The sequence below is a fragment of the Salmo salar genome, chromosome 18, assembly GCF_965601325.2.
Source record: "Salmo salar chromosome 18, fSalSal1, whole genome shotgun sequence".
Lineage (NCBI taxonomy): Eukaryota > Metazoa > Chordata > Actinopteri > Salmoniformes > Salmonidae > Salmo > Salmo salar.
In genome coordinates, this window is record NC_138308.1 from 10,535,270 (window position 1) to 10,561,620 (window position 26,351).

A 26,351-nucleotide genomic window follows, 5' to 3' on the forward strand; every position below is an offset into this window, starting at 1 on the left:
TGCCATTAGCTATGAGTGTTCCACAGCCATCAGCCAGTTTGTAATGAGCAGCCAGGTGTGAACTACAGACCTCATTGGAGAGGCAATGCTAAGTAATTCCATTTTGTCAGACCGCTACAGAACAATCTATCAATACAAATAAAAATTAGGAAGAGAAACACTGAATACTGTTAGCCTAGCGCAATATATAAATGTTCATGCAACATATCTTTTCACTCATCCTCATACTTTGAGATAATCAACTCAGCCACAAAGCTATAGAGAATAGAACATAATAGTAAACTTCAACGTCATAAATTACAAGTGGCAATGTTGGTCAAATCGGGAGCAGTGGGAGCTACGACATTCTGGGTTGGTATCTTTCCTTGTGCTATGTAAACCGTGACAACAAGCATTCCGGCCCTGTTGACACAGGGAAACATATTTCTGTCAGCACCATCAATATTTATGTTAGAGCCCCCGGCTCAGAGCGTAGCAGCAGTTAAACTAATCAACGGCAATGTGCTCCTCCATATGAGCCTGCTTACCGCCAAGCCAAGCAGACCTGGGTTCAAATACTATTTTAAATCTTTCCAATATTTTGAGTGTTTGCTTTAGCCTGCTTAGAGGACCAGATGGGGGGGTTTTACAGGTTTGGGAAGATTTGATTGGTCCAATAAGCCAGGCAAGCTTAATTGAGCACAGATAAAGTATTTTAAATGATTTTAAATAGTATTGAAACCAGGTCTGCTGCCAAGCTAACAGTAACAGAAGCATGGAGAGAAAACAAAGACAGGAAGAGGAAATGCAACAACAGGCCCCGAAATGTGAGAATACCAGCATTGCTGCTCCCATTATCACTGTAATTAAGATTCAGCAACTGTTCCTGTTAGCTTGTGATCGCCAAGCACTCCGGCAACGTTCCTGGAGCGCTCCGCAAACGTCCTGAGAGGGGCACAGATTAGCTTTCAGAGGCAGTGGCACGCGGCCAACCCAATTCTGTCTCTGTCCTTTCAGATCCTATCAAGGGCGGACGATAACACAAGGTAAATCTCGGCTACAATAAGGGAGAGAAGGGGAAGAGTGTGTTTCTGCACAGATGCGTGCGATTGTCTGTTAGTGCATGTGAGCATGGTTAGCGAGATGCAGTGTTGTGAGTGTGTGTTTGTGTACTGCAAAACTGTACCGCATGAGCTCATACATGCATGTGTGTGTGAGTGAGTGCTGCACTGCACAAATGTAACGCATGAGTGTGTCTGTGCTACAGCGAGCGAGAGAGATTAGCTCTCCACTCACGTCCCCGATCCCCCCTACCCGGTGAGCAGGCAGCAGTCATGGACCAGGGTATCCTCTACGTAGACGCCCCTGTCCTCGTTGCTGTGGACGATGTGGCCATTGTGGTACCAGAGCAGCGTGACCGAGGGGTCCAGGTAGGACACAGTGCACTGCAGCGGCAGCCGGTCCCCACGGAACACCACCTGTCTCTGGGACGGGATCAGCTGAAACAGGGGCAGCTCCAAAGGCTCATCTGGAGAGGAGAGGAAGACACCAGGGAGAGGGTCAGGGAGAGGAGTAGAGGACGGGAAGGGTAGAACTCATTCATCCAGAGAGAAGGAGAGACTGGTGCTGTATTGGAATGGGAGGGGAGGAGGGGAATCAAAATGAATGATTCTCCATGACTGAAATCATGTCAGTAATAAGGTATTGCAAATGTGAACGCACAAATATAAATATACAATATGCACAAATACACATACGCATTCTGCTTGTAGGAATTAACAAAATCTGTGGAAAAAATAGAGGATTTATAGTCATTCATATCAGTCACTACCATATTAGTTATGATAATTGTGGAAGTTGGCTATACAAAAACTCAGGTAAAGGGTTTAAAAGTTTTAGGAAACGCTTAGAAAATGCTAGCACTGTGCCTGGCGCTGCATGCACGGACGCACTTCTACATACTGATCTGAGATCATTGCAGTGTACTGGCTCGCTGTGGTATCTTGGGAATTCCACTGAAAACAGGGAACATGTTTGATTGGACACATAAAGACATTTCCTTGGACATGCTCCAAGGAGCCAGCTAAGCAACGCTCTACCTTCAGTTCCATTCAGATCAATGGAGAGTTCTAGCAGTACAGTGTGATAGGCCAATCAGTACATGGATCGTAAAGCTCTCCCATTTATGGCTGCTGATACATTCAGTTCATACGCCTACATCTCCGGCTACATTACATCTACATTCTAAATGCTATGCAACAAATCTGACAGAGATCAGGGTTGGGGAGTAAGTGATTACAAGTAAATCAGTTACATGCAATCTGATTACATTTTTTAAAACTGTAATCAGTTATGTTACAAGGAAACATATTGTAATAAGGTTACAGTTATTTTAGAAAAACTGGATGTTTACTTTTAAATTCAAGTTGGCGAAAAAATACATTATGACACCTTTCTGTTTTCTCAGTGACATTCAATTGAGTAAGTTCGTTCTACCTGAGCAAGTTTGACCACAAGTCAGAGACCACTATGATGACACACTAAATGCATTTTATGGATCCGTTTTGTCTTCCAATGCCTCTTAAGGGGAAAGTAATCAGATTACGATACTGAGTTTATGAAATCCAAAAGTTACGTTGCTGATTACAATTTTGGACAGGTAACTAGCAACTGTAACAGACTACATTTACAAAATAACCTACTCAACCCTTACTGAGAGATAGTGAGAATGCGAAGGCACGGCTCCAATCCATCTCTCCAATCCATGGTTAAACTAAGCCAATAACAGAGCCAATAAATGTATATTTTAATGTATGATCTGAGAAAAGATCAAGGTAGATTTAGCGAGGCCTGACCTTGATTTTATGTATGCATACTCTAATGCATACATACATGGTAATAATGCATACAAATAGCAGATATAAGACATACAGTGCCTTGCAAAAGTATTCATCCCCCTTGGCGTTTTTTCTATTTTGTTGCATTACAACCTGTAATTTAAACAGATTTTTATTTGGATCTCATGTAATGGACATACACAAAATAGTCAAAATTGATGAAGTGTAAAAAACTGAAAAGTGGTGCCTGCATATGTATTCACCCCCTTTGCTATGAAGACTCTAAATAAGATCTGGTGCAACCAATTACCTTCAGAAGTCACATAATTAGTTAAATAAAGTCCACCTGTGTGCAATCTAAGTGTCACATGATCTGTCACGTTGTTTTCCCGGGCCTTATACACCTGTTCTGAAAGGCCCCAGTGTCTGCAACACCACTTAGCAAGGGGCACCACCAAGCAAGCGGCACCATGAAGACCAAGGAGTTCTCCAAACAGGTCAGGGACCTAGTTGTGGAGAAGTACCTATCAGGATTGGGTTATAAAAAAAATATCTGAAACTTTGAACGTCCCACAGAGCACCATTAAATCCACAATTAAAAAACTGAAAGAATATGGTACCACAACAAACCTGCCAAGAGAGGGCCACACACCAAAACTCACAGACCAGGCAAGGAGGGCATTAATCAGAGAGGCAACAAAGAGACCAAAGATAACCCTGAAGGAGCTGCAAACCTCCACAACGAAGATTGGAGTATCTGTCCATAGGACCACTTTAAGCCGTACACTCCACAGAGCTGGGCTTTATGGAAGAGTGGCTAGAAAAAAGCCATTGCTTAACCTCTTGACGGTCGCCTAGGATAGGGGGCGCTACAGCGATTTTTGAAAACAATTCGTGCCCATTTTAAATGGCCTCCTACTCAAACTCAGAAGCTAGGATATGCATATAATTAATACTTGTGGATAGAAAACACCCTAAAGTTTCTAAAACTGTTTGAATGGTGTCTGTGAGTATAACAGAACTCATATGGCAGTCAAAACCCTGAGACCGATCGTAACAGGATGTGGAATTCTGAATTGCGGACTCAACTTCACCACTTTGCCTGTAATTCACACAGTGAGAAATGGTTCATTGAGCACTTCCTATTGCTTCCACTAGATGTCCCCAGTCTTTACAAAGTGATTTGAGCCTTCTACTGTGAAAACTGAATGAATGAGACGCAGTGGAACGTGGTCACATGAGGAGGGCCATCACCATTATGACGCCGGCGCCCCTGGCTACCCTCCCCTTTTGAAACGTTTTGAAAGACAATGCAATCATCCCCCTTGAATCTTATTGGAGCTCTGGTTGAAAAAGGCCCTAAAGACTAGATTTGATATGCGATTGTTCCAAGATGGCGCTGACCTGTATTGCTAGTCTATTTTCTGAGTATCGCATCCCCTTTTATCGCAAAGTGTGATTACCCAGTAAAGTTATTTTTAAATCTGGCATTACAGGTGCTTTCAAGAGATATTCATCTATAAATCTTAGAATGACATTATTACATTTGAAAAATGTTTTCGAATAGTAATTTAGTAAATTGTAGCGCTGTTTCACCGGATGCATTTGAGGGAAAATAGTTAGTCAACGTTACGCGCCGATGTAAAATTCTGTTTTTGTATATAAATTGTTGTGTAACATGATGTCCTAGGTGTGTCATCTGATGAAGATTGTCAAAGGTTAGTGCTGCATTTAGCTCTTTTGTGGTTATTTGTGATGCATGTGGTTGGTCGGAAAATGGCTATGTGGCTACTTTTACGATATACTCCTCTAACATAATCTAATGTTTTGCTTTTGCTGTAAAGCCTTTTTGAAATCGGACGACGTGGTTCGATTCAGGAGAGGTGTATCTATAAAACGATATAATTTGGAGACATTTTTTTTAATATTTTTTTTTAAATGTTGTTATGCTAATGGGGATAGGATTTTTCGCTGGATGTCCGTCCGACCAGGGGTTAAGGGAAACCTGTTTCAGTCTTCCAGAGATTTGAGACTGGGACGGAGGTTCACCTTCCAGCAGGACAATGGCCAAAAGCATACTGCTAAAGCAACACTCGAGTGGTTTAAGTGGAAACTTTTAAATGTAATTGGAATGGCCTAGTCAAAGCCCAGACCTCAATTCAATTGAGAATCTGTGGTATGACCTAAAATTGCTGCACAACAGCGGAATCCATCCAACTTGAAGGAGCTGGTGCAGTTTTTCCATGAATAATGGGCAAAAATCCCAGTGGCTAGATGTGCCAAGCTTATAGAGACATACCCCAAGTGACTTGCAGCTGTAATTGCTGCAAAAGGTGGTTCTACAAAGTATTGACTTTGGGGGGTGAATAGTTATGCACGTTCAAGTTTTCTGTTCTTTTGTCTTATTTCTTGATCGTTTCACAATAAATAATATTTTGCATCTTCAAAGTGGTAGGCATGTTGTGTAAAGCAAATGATACAAACCCCCCAAAATCCATTTTAATTCCAGGTTGTAATGCAACAAAATAGGAAAAATGCCAAGGGGGTGAATACTTTCGCAAGCCACTGTATGTGCTGCTGTACTAAAGTACACCAAAACCTCTTCAGCGTCTCATCCCGTCAGCGGGATCAAAATCCAGCGAAAAATCATATTGCCATTAGCATAACAAAATTTAATAATTTGAAAAAAAAATATTATTTTTGTTTTTTTTTGTTTTATAGATACACCTCTCCTGAATCGACCCACGTTGTCCGATTTCAAAAAGGTTTTACAGGAAAAGCAAATCATTAGATTATGTTAGAGGAGTCCATCGTAAAAAGCAGCAACGTAGCCATTTTCCGACCAACCACTTGCATCACAAATAACCAAAAAACAGCTAAATGCAGCACTAACCTTTTACAAACTTCATCAGATGACACACCTAGGACATCATGTTACACAATGCATGCATTCTTTTGTTCAATAAAGTTCATATTTATATATGAAAACAGCATTTTACATCGGCGTCTGACGTTGACTAACTATTTTCCCGTCAAAAGCATCCGGTGAAACAGTGCTACATTTTACTGAATTACTATTCGAAAACATGTTTAAAATGTAATATTGTCATTCTAAGATTTATAGATGAATATCTCTTGAAAGCACCTGTCATACCAGATTTAAAAATAACTTTACTGGGTAATCACACTTAGCGATAAAAGGGATGCGATACTCAGAAAATGACCTAGTAAATACAGCTCGGCGCCATCTTGGAACAATCGCAGATCACATCTAATGTTGTATAATATTGTCAATAATCCCTTACCTTTAGTTGTCTTCATCAGAAAGCACTTCCAGGATTCCCAGGTCCACAACAGATGTATTTTCGGTCGAAAAAGTCCATCCTTTATGTTCCATTAGCATGCTGTTGTTAGCGCGTCTCAAGGCAGTATCCAAAAGCTCTGCCGTCCGCGGGACAGCCGTGTCGGAAAGAAGCTATTTTTTCCCATTTAGGTTCGTTCAAACATGTCAAACGTTGTATAACATAAATCTTCAGGGCCTGTTTCAACAAGAGAGCCAATAAGATTCGAGGGGGACGATTTCAATGTGTTTCAAAACGTTTCCAAAGGTGGGGGTAGACAGGGCCGCCGGCGTCATAATGGTGATGGCCCTCCCGCTGTGACCAATTTCCAACGCGTCTCATTGACTGAGTTTCGACAGTAGAAGGCTCAAAACACTTTGTAAAGACTGGCGACATCTTGTGGAAGCAATAGGAAGTGCTCAAATAACGATAGTTCACGGTGTGAATAATAGGCAACGACGTGAAGTTGAGTCCACAATTCAGAATTCCACTTCCTGTTTCAATCGGTCTCGGGGTTTTGACTGCCATATGAGTTCTGTTATACTCACAGACACCATTCAAACAGTTTTAGAAACTTTAGGGTGTTTTCTATCCACAGGTATTAATTATATGCATATCCTAGCTTCTGAGTCTGATTAGTAGGCCGTTGAAAATGGGCACGAATTTTTTCCAAAATGCGCTGTGGCGCCCCCTATCCTAGGGTAACGTCAAGAGGTTAACATGCTTATCTCTTGGGCTAACACCACTCATCTGTTGATATTGCAATCTACATGTTTTTATAAAAAATAAAAAAAAAGAATATTGTACTTTTTTACCCCCCTATTTCATGATATCCAATTGGTAGTTACAATCTTGTCCTATCGCTGCAACTCCCGTATGGACTCGGGAGAGGCGACGGTCGAGAGCCATGCGTCCATGCGTCATGCGTCCTCCAAAACACAAAGCTTCTTGACACACTGCTCGCTTAACTCGGAAGCCAGCCGCACCAGCGTGTCGGAGGAAAACCCATACACCTGGCGACTGTGTCAGTGTGCATACACCCGGCCCGCCACCGGAGTCAAGGACATCCCTGCCAAACCCTCCCCTAGCCCGGACAACGCTGGGCCAATTGTGCGCCGCCTCATGGGTCTCCCGGTCGCGGCCGGCTGCAACACGGCCCAGTATCAAACCCGGATCCGTAGTAATGCTGCTAGCACTGTAATGTAGTGCCTTAGACCGCTGCACCACTCGGGAGGCCCTCAATCTACATGTGTTTTATAGCGTCATTTCATTTGTTGATCATTTACAGAGCCATGTATTGGTAGTTGCACATGAAGAGGTGCAGAACTGGAGCTACCGCGTACCCTGTAGCTGACTGCAGCTGGCTAAATGGTACCACAGCAAAAAAGCGATGGACCGTTGACCTGCTATTATGCTCATACTGTTGAATCAACACTAAGTGCCAAAGGATCAGAGTGGCAGATGGCCTGTGCCTATCAGGCGCTGCCAGGGTGAGATTGTGTGTGTGTGTGTTTTCCCGGTGTGTACAGTATGTGATTGTTGATGAAGTAGGGGTGTTGAGCCATTGTGTGTGTGTAATGGCACGAGGAAAAGCCAGGGCAATGCCCTATTTGTGTGTGTGTTTGTACGCTAGTATGTGTGCGAGCGTGTGTGCGCGCATGTGTGAGTAAGTGTGTGTGATGGTGCGAGGATCCCTAGATGCCAGAGCTAAGCTCTGCGATCACTGGGCTGCAGTTAACACAACCCCCTAGAGTCGATGTCCTCACCCATGATGAAATCAAATTAGCATAGTACAAAAATCCCCATAGAAATTAATCTGTTGAAGCTAGAGATGTTTTTTTGTTGTTGCAAGGGCTGCGTCTCAATCCACTGTGGTGGAAGGTGGCAAGCTACAACTGTGTGTGTCAGACCAGGAGACATCCCGAAAATCTATAGCGTCCGAACAGTTTGGCTCTACGACCCCCACAAGTGTCACGGGACTCATCAGAAGTCGGTATTGAATATGTACCAACTAGGGATGTGACAAATGTGTAATTGTTCTTAACGTTTAAACTGCAATTTTTTTAAACAGTAATAAAATGTTCATAAAATGAGGAGTCACAATTCAGATATAATCCTGCGTATGACAGCTAAGGGGCAATGCAGTTCGATCTACAGCAGTCCTGGCTACTTACCAGAAGGCACTCACCTTACTACTGTCCCCCACCCACTCAGCAACAGTGGTAGTTAACACCATTTTATGTTCTTTGCTGTGTCCCTCTCCTCCATGTTCCCAATTGTCAGTACATGGGACTTCATGTCCCGCTTCTTATCAATGTGATTGCTCGTTGCAGTGATGTATGACAGCATGTCCATAGATGTCCAACAATCTGTTGTTAATGCCACGTATGGTTTTTGAGAGCTCGCACTTAGTACTTGCAGAGCAATCATTGTACATTTTCTCCATCCAGGCCATCATAGTTTTTGGCATCTTGTAGTGTGGTTCTAGATATGCCATCAGAGCAGTGAAGCCGACATCCTCTACCATTGACAATGGATGCATATCAACTGTAATCAGCGCTGTGATTTTTTTCACTCTGTCCCTGATCGCACTGCTGCCAGCAACGAGTTGGGGGTGCCTTCCTTTCAGATGGTTAAGCATTGCACCTGTACTGCCACTGTAGCGCAATTCCAACTTGCAAAGATTGCATTTATTTCACCACCTTCTCAAGTATTGCCTAACAGGACTGCTGCTGTCGCTTCCCTGTCTCACACTCTGCCATTTTCCAACCGTTAACGATGATGATGTGCGGAGCGCTATAAAGTATATCCGTGGCAAATCATTTGAAAGATGCATATTTTCTACTACTAACTTTACAGCATTGTTGCATAAGGTATTTGTTTAATTTGTATGTTTCCCTTTATAATGATCGGGACCTGTTCGTTTTCTGCTGCACAATTTTGGAAACAAAAAAGTGTTAAAAAATGTTCGCCAGAGATTTTTAATGAACAATAACGATTCAAATGTCATTTAAACATTTAACCTGTTGGGGATAGGGGGCAGTATTTGCACGGCTGGATAAAAAACGTACCCGATTTAATCTGGTTACTACTCCTGCCCAGTAACTAGAATATGCATATACTTATTGGCTTTGGATAGAAAACATCCTAAAGTTTCTAAAACTGTTTGAATGGTGTCTGTGAGTATAACAGAACTCCTATGGCAGGCCAAAACCGGAGAAGATTTCAAGCAGGAAGTGGCCTGTCTGAGAAGTAGTGTTTCATCTTGGCTCTTTTTATTGAAGACTCAGGATCTGTGCAATAACGTGACACTTCCTACGTCTTCCATAGGGTCTCAGAGCCAGGGAAAACGTTGAACGATATCGAGGCAGGCTCTGGATGAAACACTTTATCGCTTTTGGCAAGTGGCCACTCAGAGTACTATGGGCTTAGGTGCGTGCCCGCTTCGACCGAATGGTTTCTTTTCCTATGTCTGTTTATCTAAACGCAGATTCCCGGTCGGAATATTATCGCTTTTTTATGAGAAAAATGGCATAAAAATTGATTTTAAACAGCGGTTGACATGCTTCGAAGTACGGTAATGGAATATTTAGAATTTTTTGTCACGAATTGCGCCATGCTCGTCACCCTTATTTAGCCTTTAGGATAGTGTCTAGAACGCACTAACAAAACGCCGCTGTTTGGATATAACGATGGATTATTTTGTACCAAACCAACATTTGTTATTGAAGTAGAAGTCCTGGGAGTGCATTCTGATGAAGACAACAAAGGTAAGAACATTTTCTTATAGTAAATCTGACTTTGATGAGTGCTAAACCTGCTGGGTGTCTAAATAGCTAGCCCTGTGATGCCGGGCTATATACTGAGAATATTGCAAAATGTGCTTTCACCGAAAAGCTATTTTAAAATCGGACATATCGAGTGCATAGAGGAGTTCTGTATCTATAATTCTTAAAATAATTGTTATGCTTTTTGTGAACGTTTATCGTGAGTAATTTAGTAAATTCCCCGGCAGTGTTCGGTGGGAATGCTAGTCACATGCTAGTCACATGCTAATGTAAAAAGCTGGTTTTTGATATAAATATGAACTTGATTGAACAAAACATGCATGTATTGTATAACATAATGTCCTAGGGTTGTCATCTGATGAAGATCATCAAAGGTTAGTGCTACATTTAGCTGTGGTTTGGGTTTATGTGACATTATATGCTAGCTTGAAAAATGGGTGTCTGATTATTTCTGGCTGGGTACTCTGCTGACATAATCTAATGTTTTGCTTTCGTTGTAAAGCCTTTTTGAAATCGGACAGTGTGGTTAGATTAACGAGAGTCTTATCTTTAAAATGGTGTAAAATAGTCATATTTTTGAAAAATTGAAGTAATAGCATATCTAAGGATTTGAATAACGCGCCACAGGATTCAACTGGCTGTTGAGTAGGTGGTTGAGTAGGTGGGACGCAAGCTACACGCTAAAGTATTCAGACACTGTCACGGTTGTCGTAGGAATGAGCGGACCAATGTGCAGCGTGTGTGTCGTTCCACATTTTATTTATACTGTGAAACTATGTAATACATAAATAAACTGAAAGACAAAAACAACAAACCGTGACGCAGAGGTGAAAACATATACTACTCAAAATTAATCTCCCACAAACCCAGGTGGGACAAACACCAACTTAAATATGATCTCCAATTAGAGACAACGATGACCAGCTGCCTCTAATTGGAGATCATCTCAAACAAAGCCCAACATAGAAATACTAAAACTAGAACAACCCAACATAGAAATACAAACTAGAACATAACATAGAAAAACTAAACTAGAAAACCCCCCTGTCACGCCCTGACCTACTCTACCATAGAAAATAACAACTTACTATGGTCAAGACGTGACAGACACCTTGACTTTTTCCACTTTTTGTTACGTTACAGCCTTAAACAAAAATGTATTAAATTATAATTTTTCCTCATCAATCTACACTCAATACCCCATAATGACAAAGCAAAAACAGTTTTTTTTAGAAATGTTTGCTAATTTATAAATAAATAAAACTGAACTATCACATTTACATAAGTATTCAGACACCCTTCTTGGGAATGACACTATAAGCTTGGCACACCAGTATTTGCGGAGTTTCTCCCATTCTTCTCTGCAGATCCTGTCAAGCTCTGTCAGGTTGGATGGGGAGTGTCGCTGCACATCTATTTTCAGGTCTCTCCAGAGATGTTCGATCGGGTTCAAGTCCGGGTTCTGGCTCGGCCACTCAAGGACATTCAGGGACTTGTCCCGAAGCCACTCCTGCATTGTTTTGGCTGTGTGCTTAGGGTTGTTGTCCTGTTGTAAGGTGAACCTTCCCACCAGTCTGAGGTCCTGAGCGCTCTGGAGCAGGTTTTCATCAAGGATCTCTCTGTACTTTGCTCCGTTCATCTTTCCCTCAATCCTGACTAGTCTCCCAGTCCCTGACACTGAAAAACATCCCCACAGCATGATGCATCACTGTAGGGATGGTGCCAGGTTTCCTCCAGACGTGACGCTTGGCTTTCAGGCCAAAGAGTTCAATCTTGGTTTCATCAGACCAGAGAATCTTGTATCTCATGGTTTTTAGGAGTCTTTAGGTGCTTTTTGGCAAACTCCAAGAGGGCTGTCACATGCCTTTTACCGAGGAGTCGCTTCCGTCTGGCCACTCTACCATAAAGGCCTGATTGGTGGAGTGCTGCAGAGATGGTAGTCCTTCTGGAAGGTTCTCCCATCTCCACAGAGGAACTCTAGAGCTCTATCAGAGTGACCATCGGGTTCTTGGTCACCTCCCTGACCAAGGCCCTTCACCCCCGATTGCTCAGTTTGACTGGGCAGCCAGCTCTAGAGAGAGTCTTGGTGGTTCCAAATTTCTTCCATTTAAGAATGATGGAGGCCACTGTGTTCTTGGGGACCTTCAACATTGCAGCAATTTTTTGGTATCCTTCCCTAAACCTGTGCCTCAACACATTCAGTCTCGGAGCTCTATGGACAATTCCTTCGACCTCATGGCTTGGTTTCTGCTCTGATATGCACTGTCAACTGTGGGACTTCATATCGACAGGTGTGCCTGTCGAAATCATATCCAATTAATTGAATTTACCACAGGTGGACTCCAATCAAGTTGTAGAAACATCTCAAGGATGATCAATGGAAACAGGATGCATCTGACGTCAATTTAGTAAAGGGTCTGAATACTTTTTTTTTCTATCTTTACAAAATTAGCAAAAATGTCCAAAAGCCTGTTTTTGCTTTGTCATTTTGGGGTATTGTGTGTAGATTGATGAGGAATTTGTATTTATTTAATCCATTTCATATTAAGGCTTAACCTGTTGGGGCTAGGGGGCAGTATTTTCACGGCCGGATAAAAAATGTACCCGATTTAAACTGGTTCCTACTCTTGCCCAGAAACGAGAATATGCATATAATTAGTAGATTTGGTTAGAAAACACTCTAAAGTTTCTAAAACTGTTTGAATGGTGTCTGTGAGTATAACAGAACTCATATGGCAGGCCAAAACCTGAGAAGATTCCATGCAGGAGGTGCCCTGTCTGACAATTTGTTGTCCTTCTGTTGCATCTCTATCGATATTACAGCATCTGTGCTGTTACGTGACACTTTCTAAGGCTTCCATTGGCTCTCTAAAGCGTTCAGAAAGCGGAATGACGTGTCTCCTGTCTCTGGGCAAAGTACAGCAGCAGAGTTTGTAAGTGGCCTGCCTGGGGACAGTGAGACTGAGATGCGCGTTCACGAGACTTCTCAATTTCTTTCTTTCAGTCTTTGAATGAATACAACGTTGTCCGGGTTGGAATATTATCGCTCTTTTACGAGAAAAATAGCATTAAAATTGATTTTAAACAGCGTTTGACATGCTTCTAAGTACGGTAATGGAATATTTTGAATTTTTTTGTCATGAAATGCGCTCGCGTGTTACCCTTCGGATAGTGACCTGAACGCACGAACAAAACGGAGGTAGTTGGATATAACTATGGATTATTTGGAACCAAAACAACATTTGTTGTTGAAGTAGAAGTCCTGGGAGTGCATTCTGATGAAGAACAGCAAAGGTAATCCAATTTTTCTAATAGTAATTCTGAGTTTAGTGAGCCCCAAAATTGGTGGGTGTCAAATTAGCTAGCCTGTGATGGCCGAGCTATGTACTCAGAATATTGCAAAATGTGCTTTTTCCGAAAAGCTATTTTAAAATCTGACATAGCGTTTGCATAAAGGAGTTCTGTATCTATAATTCTTAAAATAATTGTTATGTTTTTTTGTGAACGTTTATCATGAGTAATATAGTAAATTCACCGGAAGTTTTCGGTGGGTATGCTAGTTCTGAACATCACATGCTAATGTAAAAAGCTGGTTTTTGATATAAATATGAACTTGATTGAACAAAACATGCATGTATTGTATAACATAATGTCCTAGGAGTGTCACCTGATGAAGATCATCAAAGGTTAGTACTGCATTTAGCTGTGATTTTGGTTTTTGAAAATGGCTGTGTGATTATTTTTGGCAGGGTACTCTCCTGACATAATCTAATGTTTTGCTTTCGCTGTAAAGCCTTTTTGAAATCGGACAATGTGGTTAGATTAACTAGAGTCTTGTCTTTAAAATGGTGTAAAATAGTCATATGTTTGAGAAATTGAAGTTATAGCATTTTTGAGGTATTTATATTTCGCGCCACGCGATTCCACTGGCTGTTGAATAGAGTGGGACGCTAACGTCCCACTGGCCCAGAGAGGTTTTAATAAGACTCTCACGAACATGTTGTTGTTCTCCATTTTTCTCTACGACCCCCAAGTGTCACGGACTCGTCTGAAGGAAACCCGGTACCGGGATGAAAATGTAATGGAAGTGAATAGGGCATTTCCACATCAAAGAGTCATTCCATGGTAAATTATTATAATTCTTATATCTCTCAGATATAGGACACAGGCACTTCAATCTGTTTTTCCATGTATGAATCTGTTATCAAATGTGTTTCTATGGACTAATAGCAGGCCAAATTCAATGTTTAATCAAATATTTATTTAAAAAATACACAAAATTATAGCTACCGACAGGAATCCTAAAATTCAAAATCCAATAGCTAAATGATCCTTGTTAAGACCATCTTAAAACAATTCCCAGCCCCAGGCCCCTAACCAGATTGACCTGTGTTCCCTGGCAGGAGGGGCGTGCCGAACAGCTGCTATGGCTGGTCCTGCAGTGAGTGGACACATGGCCAAACGTCTGGCAGTAGTCCACAGAGGAAACCATTCAAATCACTACAGAACAGCTCCACCAAAGCCTGGTACCTGATCTGTTTGTGCTGTCTCGCCAAACGCAACTATGACCATAGAAGTTGGCAAGACAGCACAAACAGATCTGCGACCAGGCTAGTCCCAGCCATCCACCCACAACTGCTAAGTTGGTCTGTGAGTGAGCCACATCATTCAGGAAGGGAAGCCATTAAATGAGAATCTCCTAATTAATCAAAACAAGTCCAACCCTTCCATTTCCTCAATACGATTAGGCCCTTTCACACACACTTTCCACACTTCTTATTGTATTCAGATGTTGCTCGGATAATACCCTGTCTTTTTCAGAATATGGAGTTGATTAAACTTCAAACCAAGTTCTACTGGCTGGCCACAGGGTCTGATGGGTATATTGGTCTATATGCATAAGGCCTGTAGTGACCATAAGAGGAACATGTCACTGCCGTAGCTTATTAGAATAAATAATAACACCAGACATCCAGAGACCCAGGTTGTGTATGAATCAACCAATCTCTGCAATGTATTTCATTTCAATGAATTCCACAAAGAGGCCCTGCCTGGTTTTCACTGATGAGCCTTGAGGAAACAGAAGTATAGGGCCGTCCTCCTTTATTCCTCCGTGTTTGTGTGCGTGTGTGCATGTGTTCCTTATTTCTCAGGGTTATATGAGCTGAACAGACGTTGCCCTGACCCCCATCTGAGGAAGCACCTGATCCTGGCAGGAAACCTCTCCTCCCTCCTCCCTCCATCCGTTCCCTTCGCTTGAGAATGACACTCGACCCGAACGCCATGTCAGACAGACGAAAGGAGGAGAAACACTTTAAAATGTGTTCACCCTGACATCTGCTACTCGTTACATCACTTTGGAGAACTACGATAGAAGAAAATAAAAAAAGGACGGCATGGATGGAATTCCAGAGCAACCTAATAGTTCAACCTAATAGTTCAACATAATGAAAAGAGAGACAAATCTCTTGTTTGGTATGAGTTGGAGGGGTAGCTTTGTCAATTGTCATCTTATCGACCGTCATTCTCAGTAATACCTTGACCTATAGCATCAGGTGCTGAACAAACACAGCTGATACGTGATGAAGTGCTGATGGCCACAGTATAGCCTTGCTGCATTCCATGACATTAAGTGAACCCATACGGAGATAATAGGCTGAAAATAACATTACAAGAAGAGGTTGTTAGAGCACTCCACTGTGTCCAATCGAAAATGGTTCTTGCCAAGCAAATAAATAAGGTATTGTAGGAGGCTGTTGTATAGGGAGTAAAATCCCACGGAGGCATGCACGGTAATCCCATAATGGATGTGTTAAGCTGAAAGGACAATTCACTATTCCAACCATCCTAATTCCACTCTTGGCTTTATGTCATACGACTGTGTGGAATTACCCAGTAATTGCTTGGATTGTTCCACATAATGAAAAACACACACTCAGGATTACATAGAAGAACTTCAGAATGTATTTGGTAGGGTACGTGGATAAGAAGTGTGTGAATACAACAATCTGCACAAACAAACACATAAAAGACTTAGAAAGAGTGACAAATGGGTCAGGACCTAATGCCTAGTGGTCTCTGACCTCTTGAAATACGTTAAATACCTTCATCGCACCTTGATAGATGGAAATGTATCTGTCACTTGTTCTGTTACTACTAGGAAATACTTGTGACATTCTATTCGGTTCGATGAAATAGTTAATGTATGTCAAAAAAGGCAATTCTGGATCCAAATACTTCTTTAAAATCTTCCTGGAAAATGTATTTTTTAGACATTCTTATTCTAAAGAAATCCACCACTAAGATGCATGATGCGGCTACAAAAACTTTAGTGGGCTGGTCAAATGCCATCTCCAACATCAAAGACCTTTCGTTAGGTACCCCCAATCTCTCAATTGTTGTATCTTGAACTGCTGTATCAATCCCCCCTTCATGCTCATGTTTTGTCACTGTACAAATCATGTGCCTGCTATATCTTGTTTGATTGACATTGATAAAAGCACCCAATATTTGTTTTCCTAACACACACACACACACACACACACACACACACACACACACACACACACACACACACACACACACACACACACACACACACACACACACACACACACACACACACACACACACACACACACACACACACACACACACAACCCCCACCACCCCACCCCAATTTCCATTTCGAGCAGTGACTCTTGTTTTCTCGTCCCGGTGCAATATCCTCTAAGCGTGTGCAGGATACGGGGAGTGTAGGGGCAGGGCAGGGGGAGAGCTGCTATCAGAAACGAGATGTGATTCCCCCCATGGCTCAGAGCACACAGAACAGCACACAGCACAGCACAGAGCAGCGATGGAAACACCAGAACAGCTAGCTACCTCACCAGTCCCCAGAGCTTTCCTCCATGTCTTCCTCACGGGCCATTCACTCACCTTACGTACACAGAGGGGTGATCAGACAGACAGCAGGGAATATTCAGCCACAGACTTTCAGACATCGTCATCATCATAGGCCATATTCATAATACTCATTTATTTTGTGGGACAATGCAAATTCAAATAAATATACACAGAAAAAAGGGTAATGTAATGCTTGTGTAGGTGTTGTGTATGCCTTATTTAAAGAGAGATAGGGACGATGTGAGATAACATACCACATCTAAGCTGTGTCTCCCTCAGGTTGTGGACCTCCAGGCCGCGGAGGTGTGTGGGATGAACACACAGGGTGTCGTTGCCCAGAAGCACGCCGTTTGCCCTGGCCCACAGCAGCAGCCACTCCAGCTGACAGTCACAGAACAGAGACTCTGTAGAGAAGTGCCTGAGGGGATACGGCAACGGCGTTAAAACCACCATCGCACTGTGTTGGTGTCATTTTGGTAAAGGGTGTGACTGACTATCTATTCGTAGGGTGTGTGTGTTTGTGTGTGTGTTGTATCATTTTTGTTTTCTTACAGGACTTCGAGAGACAGGAGGTGTGTGAATAGTCCCACCGGCAAGGAAGAGAAAATATTTCCAGATAGATTCCTGTGGGGAAAACAGGGCAAATACACATCAAACCAGTTAACTTTGAACAAGTACAAAAGCCACAGTATCTGCTGTTGCATTACTTTGAAACAGCCTTATCTAAGAGAAACAACATAGCTCCTACATCTCAAAACATCTCAAATTGTGCGTACAGTGGTGTATGTTTTCAATTTAGAGATTACTCACAATTTAGAGAGATTGCCAAGGTCTACAAACATTTCAGGAGAGAGGCAGCCAATCCGATTGTTGGACAGATCCCTATAAGGACAAAAAGCTCACTTTAAATGATGGCTTAGAGATAAGCCAAGCCCATCTGACTTAAAGCATTAAGAGCACTGATCATCGCAGGAGAGCTGGCATGAGATAACACAGAATGAGCTTGGCTGTGACAACAAGTGTGTTGTGTGTGTTTTTTGTGCCGTCTCCTCTCATAATAACGTAATAACGAGAGCTTAAGCAGCTCAAGGAACTATGATGTTAAACCACCAGTCCAATGTTTATTTATTCCAAATCGCGGGATATCAACCCTGACCTTCTGTTACCCCTTCACCCCTCACATTACCATCCATCCTCACACACTTATGCACCACACACACGCACACACGCGCGCACAAACACACACTCACACACACAGAAGGCTGTCGTGGCTCTGTGCCCTTCCCCTCTGTAATTAAAGAGCTGCTTTGCTGGAGCAGCTGTGGGAAAATAAGCAAGGCACTCAAGTAATCACCAGTTGGGGAGCACTTAAATTAGCACTCTGCTGCTCCCAGAGCCTGGCTCACTTGCCTGCTGCAACACCCCAGCAGCCTAAAACCTCCTAACAATCATGATGGAATTAAGTCATTTACGCTGCAGGGTTTATCTATGACCATCTTTGTGCGAGTGTGCGTAACAGACAGACAGACAGACAGACAGACAGACAGACAGACAGACAGACAGACAGACAGACAGACAGACAGACAGACAGACAGACAGACAGACAGACAGACAGACAGACAGACAGACAGACAGACAGACAGACAGACAGACAGACAGACAGACAGACAGACAGACAGAGTTTTATCTACCACTTCAGGAAATAATGCATTTGCTGCTTCTTCTTTAATCATGACGTCATAATTGTCACAGTGTAATAACCCACCCCTCTCCCCGCCCTCCCCTCACCAATGCCCCTTAACTCCTATAAGACCCTGGCCTCTTCACTCTGTGTAGCCCACCCACTACACTATGACAACCCGCTTCATACTTACAGTCTCCTCAGAGCCACCAGTCCGCGGAAGGCCCCGTGCTCCACCGTGCTAATCAAATTATTCCTCAGGTCCCTAAGAGAGAGGGAGGGATAGAGGGAGAGAGAAAGAGAGAGAGGGCGGGTGGGGGTTGAAAGAGAAAGAGCGAGAGAGAGTAAGCAAGAGAGAGCGAAAGAGAATGAGAGAGAGGAGAGATAAGGGAGGTCACTTATCATGCCACTGTGGGTTTTGAGAGTCACATTGCTGGAGACAGGGAGGGGGATTGCCCCTTAAAACCCTCTCATCTGGCAGTACAGTAAGTGGTTGGCAGTTAGCGATGAGATACATTGAGCTGAGCTCTTGTCAGGGCCGAGCATGCAAGCTCATTGTGACATTAAGATGTAAACTCTAGCCTCCTAACAACGAAAACGCCATTTGTGATTCATTCAAGACGTGACAGTGCAGTTCCCATAGATCACAAGGCCAAGAAGATTCGGTGAAATGCAAAGATGGCAACTTTTACTAATGCTTTACTAACATGATGAAACTGAGTTGTGAATACACAGTTAACCCTGAATGGGTATCTCTATTCAGAAAGGAAATAATACTCTTTATCGCTTTGATGTGGTCGGATATTACATACATTTTACAATGGCCATCATATGCATCATCAGTGACAGAGAATGATAGTGTACGGAGGTTTTTTCTAAGAAATACCATGTCGGTCTGACACAAACATTATAAACATCACAGTGGTTTTAGCCAGGATCACTCTGTTCCCAATCCCCACTCCCAGTCCCTCGATTTCCCAACCCAACATTGCTAAAAATGGACCGGCATCCTTTCCTAACCCTACTTTTTGGTTTTCTCTCGGGCCAAAGAAAACTTCCTGAAATTGTGTCCCCTGGTTTCCTTTTGACTGGGCCTGTCGGGAGTGATGAGAATCAGAAGGAGTCTGGCTCTCTCTCCGTCCAGATGTGTGTACAGTAGAACACAATACACCAGTGCAGTATGGGTAGTCTAGCCTGTAGTCTCAGCCCAACCCCAACTGCTGGTCACATCAGCAGTCATAAAAACATGCAAGGCCAGCCAAAGGCATTAAAACATTACCACTAGCACTAATAAGTATAATGTGCCCCTTTCCCAATGTAACCATAAAAATTGAACGATGATAGTTTTTATTTGTAAAACAAGGCACTGCATTGAAACCAAACGATCATTTTCAGCTGTACAAAGCCAGAGCAGAATAAGTCAATGTTTTACTGTATATCCAACACGTCAGCTGAGTGCCTCACAGAATCAACCAAAAATCTAACAATTAAAGGGCATATTTTCTGCACCATTAGAGATACAGTAAGCCTGTAGACCACCAGCAGTGAAGGATTCCTCTGATGGAACTGATACTAATTCAATCAATGTAAAAAGAGTTACACACACAAAAGAGAGAACAACGCGTACTCATACAGAAACCATCATTATCGTTAGATAAATGACTCCTGTCTGTCCTTAATGATGTGTGCTTGCTGTTAAATTGTTTGGTCCAGAGTTAAAACCCACTACACCATTACCCCAACCCACACTCCCTACTCTACCAGTTCATAGGCTAAAGTTATTCTCAAAGCTTCACCACACCGCATGCTCATTCACTTTCATTTATTCTTGTGCCTGTGGATTTTTGGTGGTCCACAATGATTGGCATGGCGAAATTGGTTTTGGCAATCTCCATTGGCTTTCAATGGACCCGACAGCACATAAACCCTCTAAGTACATTAGGGTCAGTTTCTCTCCAACCCTCTCTCCAAGTTCTGGAGCTCCCCATATGTTGGTTTTCAAGCACTGCCTCACTGTATGAAAACCTATCTATCCTGAGATGGGAAAACTAAACGAGTGGATACAGTGGAATGGAGAGTAGATACTGAGTGGAGCGTGGAGCACTCTACAGGCCAGGGCTTCTCAGATCTCTCCTCTTGTCAATGGGAGCCTTTGATTATATAAATCATGTTATGAGGGAGCGGGTGGACCGGCGAAGGGTAAGGTCAAAGGTCATTCACTGTGCCTCTTACTTTGCTCTTCCTGTTCACAGCACACACAGCAGCCAACCACAGCCAGAGGTCTTCTCAGTGCTCCTGTCTCATAGTCAAGGTACTATGAGCACTGAGCAGAAAACAATAATAACAGCTGTAACTTTTCTTTGGTTATGAGATGTACTGTGGGTGTGGGTTATTTTGTACTGTGAGCAGACAACAATAATGACAGCTGTTGTTGCTTTGATCTTATACTGTTATCATGTCAATGAACTATCCCAGTTAAACACGTCTTGTTCTAAAGTGGAGGTTGGTGTGTGTTGTTAGATTGCTGTATTGCATTGTTAAGTGATTGGCAGCAGAGAGAGTGAAAGGCAGGATGGAAGTCCAGTTGAATAAATAAGTCTTCCTATTTCCTGAGAGAGGTCTGTTTGTAGCTCCGGTCAGGAGGAGCACACACACATGCACGCACACACGCACACACACACACACTACTGACTGTTACCTATATCTGAATTCACTCTGAAACATGTACAGCTGGCTAAACTCAGCAAGATATGGATGTTTAAACATTAAGCGGTTTCTCCCCCGAACCTTGAGTATTTGAAGTATGACCGGGACCTACACTCTGCATGGACCTGGCTCTAGCGAAACCATGACATAAACTCCAATATTTGTGGAAGATGTTTGAAAAGCTACTGAAGTGGTTCCCAATTAATTCTGGCTGTACTGTAGATCTTAGACTGCTGAGGCTGTTCACCATATGACACTAATGGGAAGATGCATCTCCTACTCTGGCCGTTCAGCACACACACACAAACGCACACACATACACACACACACGCACAAACATGCTCGCACACGAACACACACACACACACACACACACACCACACTCACACCACACAAACACATACGAAAGGGGACATAGACCTCCAACAATAGACTGTACTCTGACTGGGCAGACTCGGACTTGACATAGTGCAGGACATGATCACCCATGTCTCTAATTCATAGACACTGCGTTGTTGTTACAATCACCATGGCTTAGATTCAAATCAGTTTACATTCTGGCATTAGCAAACACAAAAAAATGAGTGAGTGAGCAGGCACTGAGCCAAGGGCATACAGGTTACATCATGGATGGGTAACTTTGAATAGGGTGGGGGCCACAAAAAATCCAAACTCATCATGAGGGGCCGCAGTGGCTCGCGGGTCTGTGTACACACATATAAAGTTGTGGAGAAGTACAGATCAGGGTTGGGTTATAAAAAAAGATCAGAAACTTTGAACATCCCACGGAGCACCATTAAATCCGATTTTTTTTTTTTATTGAAAAAATAAGAACAACAAGAAACCATGCCAAAAGAGGGCCGCCCACCAAAACTCACGGACCAGGAAAGGAGGGCATTAATCAGAGAGGCAACAAAGAGGCCAAAGATAACCCTGAAGGAGCTGCAAAGCTCCACAGCAGAGATTGGAGTATCTGTCCATAGAGCTGGGCTTTATGGAAGAGTGGCCAGAAAAAAAGCCATTGCTTAAAGAAAAAAATAAGCAAACACATTTGCTGTTCGCCAAAACGCATGTGGGAGACTCCCCAAACATATGAAAGAAGGTACTCTGGTTAGATGACACTAAAATTTCGCATTTTGCCCATCAAGGAAAACGATACGTCTGGTGCAAACCCAACACTTCTCATCACCCCGAGAGCACCATCCACACAATGAAGCATGGTGATGGCAGTATCATGCTGTAGGGATGTTTTTCATCAGCAGGGACTGGGAAACTGGTCAGACTTGAAGGAATAATGGATGGTGCTAAATCCAGGGAAATTCTTGAAGGAAACCTGTTTCAGAGGTTCACCTTCCAGCAGGACAATGACGCTAATCATCCTGCTAAAGCAACACTCAAGTGGTTTAAGGAGAAACATTTAAATGTCTTGGAATGGCCTAGTCAAAGCCCAGACCTCAATCCAATTGAGAATCTGTGGTATGACTTAAAGATTGCTGTACACCAGTGGAACCAATCCAACTTGAAGGAGTTGGAGCAGTTTTGCCTTGAAGAATGGGCAAAAATCCCAGTGGCTAGATGTGCCAAGCTTATAAAGACATACCCCAAGAGACTTGCAGCTGTAATTGCTGCAAAAGGTGGCTCTACAAAGTATTGACTTTGGGGGGGGGGTGAATAGTTATGCATGCTCAAGTTTTCAGTTTTTTTGTCTTATTTCTTTGTTTCACACTGTAGAGAAAATGTTTCAGTTTTAAAGAAAGCTTGCTGCAACTCTACATATTCTCAAAAATAAGTTGAGACACCGACTGAGTTCCCAACCCAGAAAAAATGAATCTGCGGCCCTACAGTTGCCCATCCCTGGGTTACATGATTACATACCATGACTAATTAATTTCCACTTAATTTATGGCGTTAAATAGACAACAATGCTTTATCATGTGGAATATTATAGAATATGCACTGATATCTAATAAAACCAAGAGATGAAAAATAGTATTGTGTAAGCTCTCTACCATGTTAGGCATGGTATGCCCGATCTAATTTGTGTTATGCATGATGGTAATGTTTTGAGTGTCCAGTAAACAGAGGTAATCCTGTAGTTGTGGGGGGTGCCTACTCCACTGTCAGAGAAGCAGTATTCAGGTCAGAGTAGTGGAAATTCACTCACACTTACACACACATACACACAGACACATATACACACACATTCACACACAGAGGACAGTACAGAGTGCCCTGCTAACCATTGCTCCACTGGATAAAAGGGGGAGAGAGAATGAGAGAGATAAATGGAGAGAGCGAGATTAATGGGTAAATCCATTTGAATTCAATCACTTTTTGAGAGCATCCCTTTTGATTTAAAACAAAACTTTCCATACATGTTTTCCCATGGAAGAAAGAAGTGGTCAGAAAGTGACTTTTTGGACCTGTTTGCCAAAACATTCAGCAGATAAAGGTGCTTAAATTGACCCAATTTGCATACCCCAACCATACCATTAGACATCGATGTCCTCATCACTGGAATATTTAAACGGTTCAGTTGGATATCATTGAAGAGCTTACAAACAGTATTGTCAACCAATTTTATTATTATTATTATTATTATTTTTTTTTTAAATGATCGAAGAAATCTTTTTTTTGTGTTGTGCCCATCTTCGGTCGAGACACAACATGCTCTTGAATACAGGGTGGGTGTCATTTAAATCATAGAAATATAATTAATAGAATGGACCTATCCCTTCAGACCACTGCAATTTAGCTGGTACATGATTGGAATTGGAAGGAAATATTTACTTATCATTACTACCACAAAGATGACCACTGGTCGACCCACTGTTGAATGTCAACTTAAATGGTCATGTCTATTCTACTATCTATATTTCTATGATTTCAATAGGTTTCCTAGTATAATTTAAAACAACAGATATTCCACTTCAAGTCAACATTCTCAGATGTGTGGACCTCCAACTATCTTTGTGGTACCATTTGAAAGTAGAAATGTAAATGTTATTCCCATTTTAGTACATTTATCAGCCAAAATCTGAAACCCACCCTGTAAGAGCATGGTCGGGCACAACACAAAAGCCTTAGATAATGTAAAATAGGGTCTAAGTTACAACATATTTGAATATGAAGAAAAAAAAAACTTAAGACCAGGAAACATAGAAATAGTGCACATAACGTAGTACATATCTACTGCTTCGTAGACCTGCTTTTAATGAGAATGACATATCTATAACTTACATTTCTATGTGAATTTGGTCGGTTCGCCGCAGGAAGGTTACATAAAGCAGCTATAAATGATATCAATGTCAACCGTTCATCTTTTCCTGTGATCAAGTCATGGATGTCTCATGGTTTGGTGGGGTATGCAAAATGGGTCTACTTTGAGCACCTTTATCTTTTGAATGTTTTGGCATTCGGGTCCAAAAAGTCACTTTCTGAGCACTTTTACAATGGGCACTTTTACAGGTTTTGTTCAAATCAAAAGATGTTCTGTCAAAAATGTTTTGAATTAAAATGGATTTACCCTAATGAGAGTAGAGAGCAGTCCCTGACAGAGAGAAAAAGGCCACTAAGTAGCCTAACAATGGAAAAACTGCTTCCTCTCTTCCTCTCAAGGTGGGACTGCATTGGACACCGCAGGTCCCTCTCAGTTTAAAACATCTCATACTGTATTCCAATCCAACCATGAATGCACAGTGCAGAATAATACAACAACACAAACATGCTAATTTGCCTGGGATTTGATAAGAACATATTGAAACTGAGATTACATCCTTTCTCATTCTCCATGGTACCGTTATAACTAGTTTGTTCATATTACATATCCTGGGTCAATTTGCTCTCCCACTGAGGAAACAAGCTGGCAGGAAGAAACATCTCATCAGACACTTCAAATTAGATCATACACATCTAATTAGGATGAATAACCACCTAATGTAAATAAATATGCTTTGAGATCTCTCGAGGAGAGTAAAAGAGGGTTAAGTAAGACAGTTCAGTCCAATTAGAGCGACTGAGTGTATGCGATGTGACAGTAGTAGCAACCACTGCCAGAGCTTCAAAAGGCACTGGGCTTCCATTAATAACATACAAGAAAATGACATAAGAGCACTCTGGCGGGACCAACCATCATGCATTAATAATAAATGCATGACAAATAAATACTACCTGTTGATGGAACCTATGTCAATGGCCCACACTTTTGTGGGTATAGAAGTTTATATTTTCATATGTTATGTTATTTGTCCAATGCAGGTGTTTTTATCTCGACATCACATCATTTCTGGGTAACAACTAAGAATCTTACTGTTATTGTTTTTTTGTTTGTTTTTTTTTGGTCAAAAAGAAACCAAAATAGCTTCTTCGCAAAGAGCAATTCTTCAAGCAACAATTTAGCTAGGACTGTCTGGGAGTGTTCTGAGTGTGGAAGGGAAAACTGAAAACTAGCTGTTATTGGCAGAGAGGTTTGGAACTCTCTTATTTATTGCTATCTTAACTAATTTACCACCTGGTGATGTCACTAGGCAGGCCAAAACTCCATCCCACCAAAACAGGCTGAAATTTCAGTTGTTCTTTCCAAACACATATTACACGAAAAGGGCATTATTATAATTTTCACAATTTCTAAGTATTATTCCAACCTCAGAGTGGAAATATGTATAAAACACAGTGAATTCATGTTTGACTGCACCTGGCCTTTAAGAAGTTATTCCTCCTTTAGAGGGTAAGTGTGAGAAATTCTTTGCTCTTTCAGTACTTCGCCACTCTATTTCCAACCCAAACGATGACTAAATTCTTCTCAGCTGCAACTCCAGAGCAATTTATTCCTGGAAGCTTAGCTAACAGGACTTGGAATGCTTTAGGTGTGTTCATGCAGTGTTTCCTTTGGATTACTTTATTGGCGGCTCACTAAGGACCCAAACATTCAACCTTAACTAATAGTGGCCATTTTTAATGACACATTTTTTGTCTCCCCATCTTCCTCCCCTCCTGAGAAAAGTATGTAGATCTTTGGAGTGGTGTGACATTTGTCAAATGACACACCACTGTGCTACAAAACCTGAGCTATGCTTAACAAAAATATAAATGCAACATGTAAAGTGAGCTGAAATAA

General features: G+C 42.0%; 1 protein-coding gene across 1 annotated transcript in view; it reads right to left on the reverse strand.

The window, feature by feature from the left end:
• Positions 1-1,289: 1,289 nt before the first annotated feature.
• Positions 1,290-26,351, reverse strand: part of LOC106576780 (adhesion G protein-coupled receptor A2-like) — a 100,383-nt gene continuing 75,321 nt past the window's right edge. Inside the window, exons 3-7 of the mRNA XM_014154178.3 lie at positions 18,723-18,794; positions 17,659-17,730; positions 17,401-17,472; positions 17,103-17,266; positions 1,290-1,507 (exon numbers count right to left, since the gene is read on the reverse strand). Coding sequence (XP_014009653.3) covers positions 1,290-1,507; positions 17,103-17,266; positions 17,401-17,472; positions 17,659-17,730; positions 18,723-18,794 — 598 coding nt within the window. The remainder of the gene's footprint in view (positions 1,508-17,102; positions 17,267-17,400; positions 17,473-17,658; positions 17,731-18,722; positions 18,795-26,351) is intronic.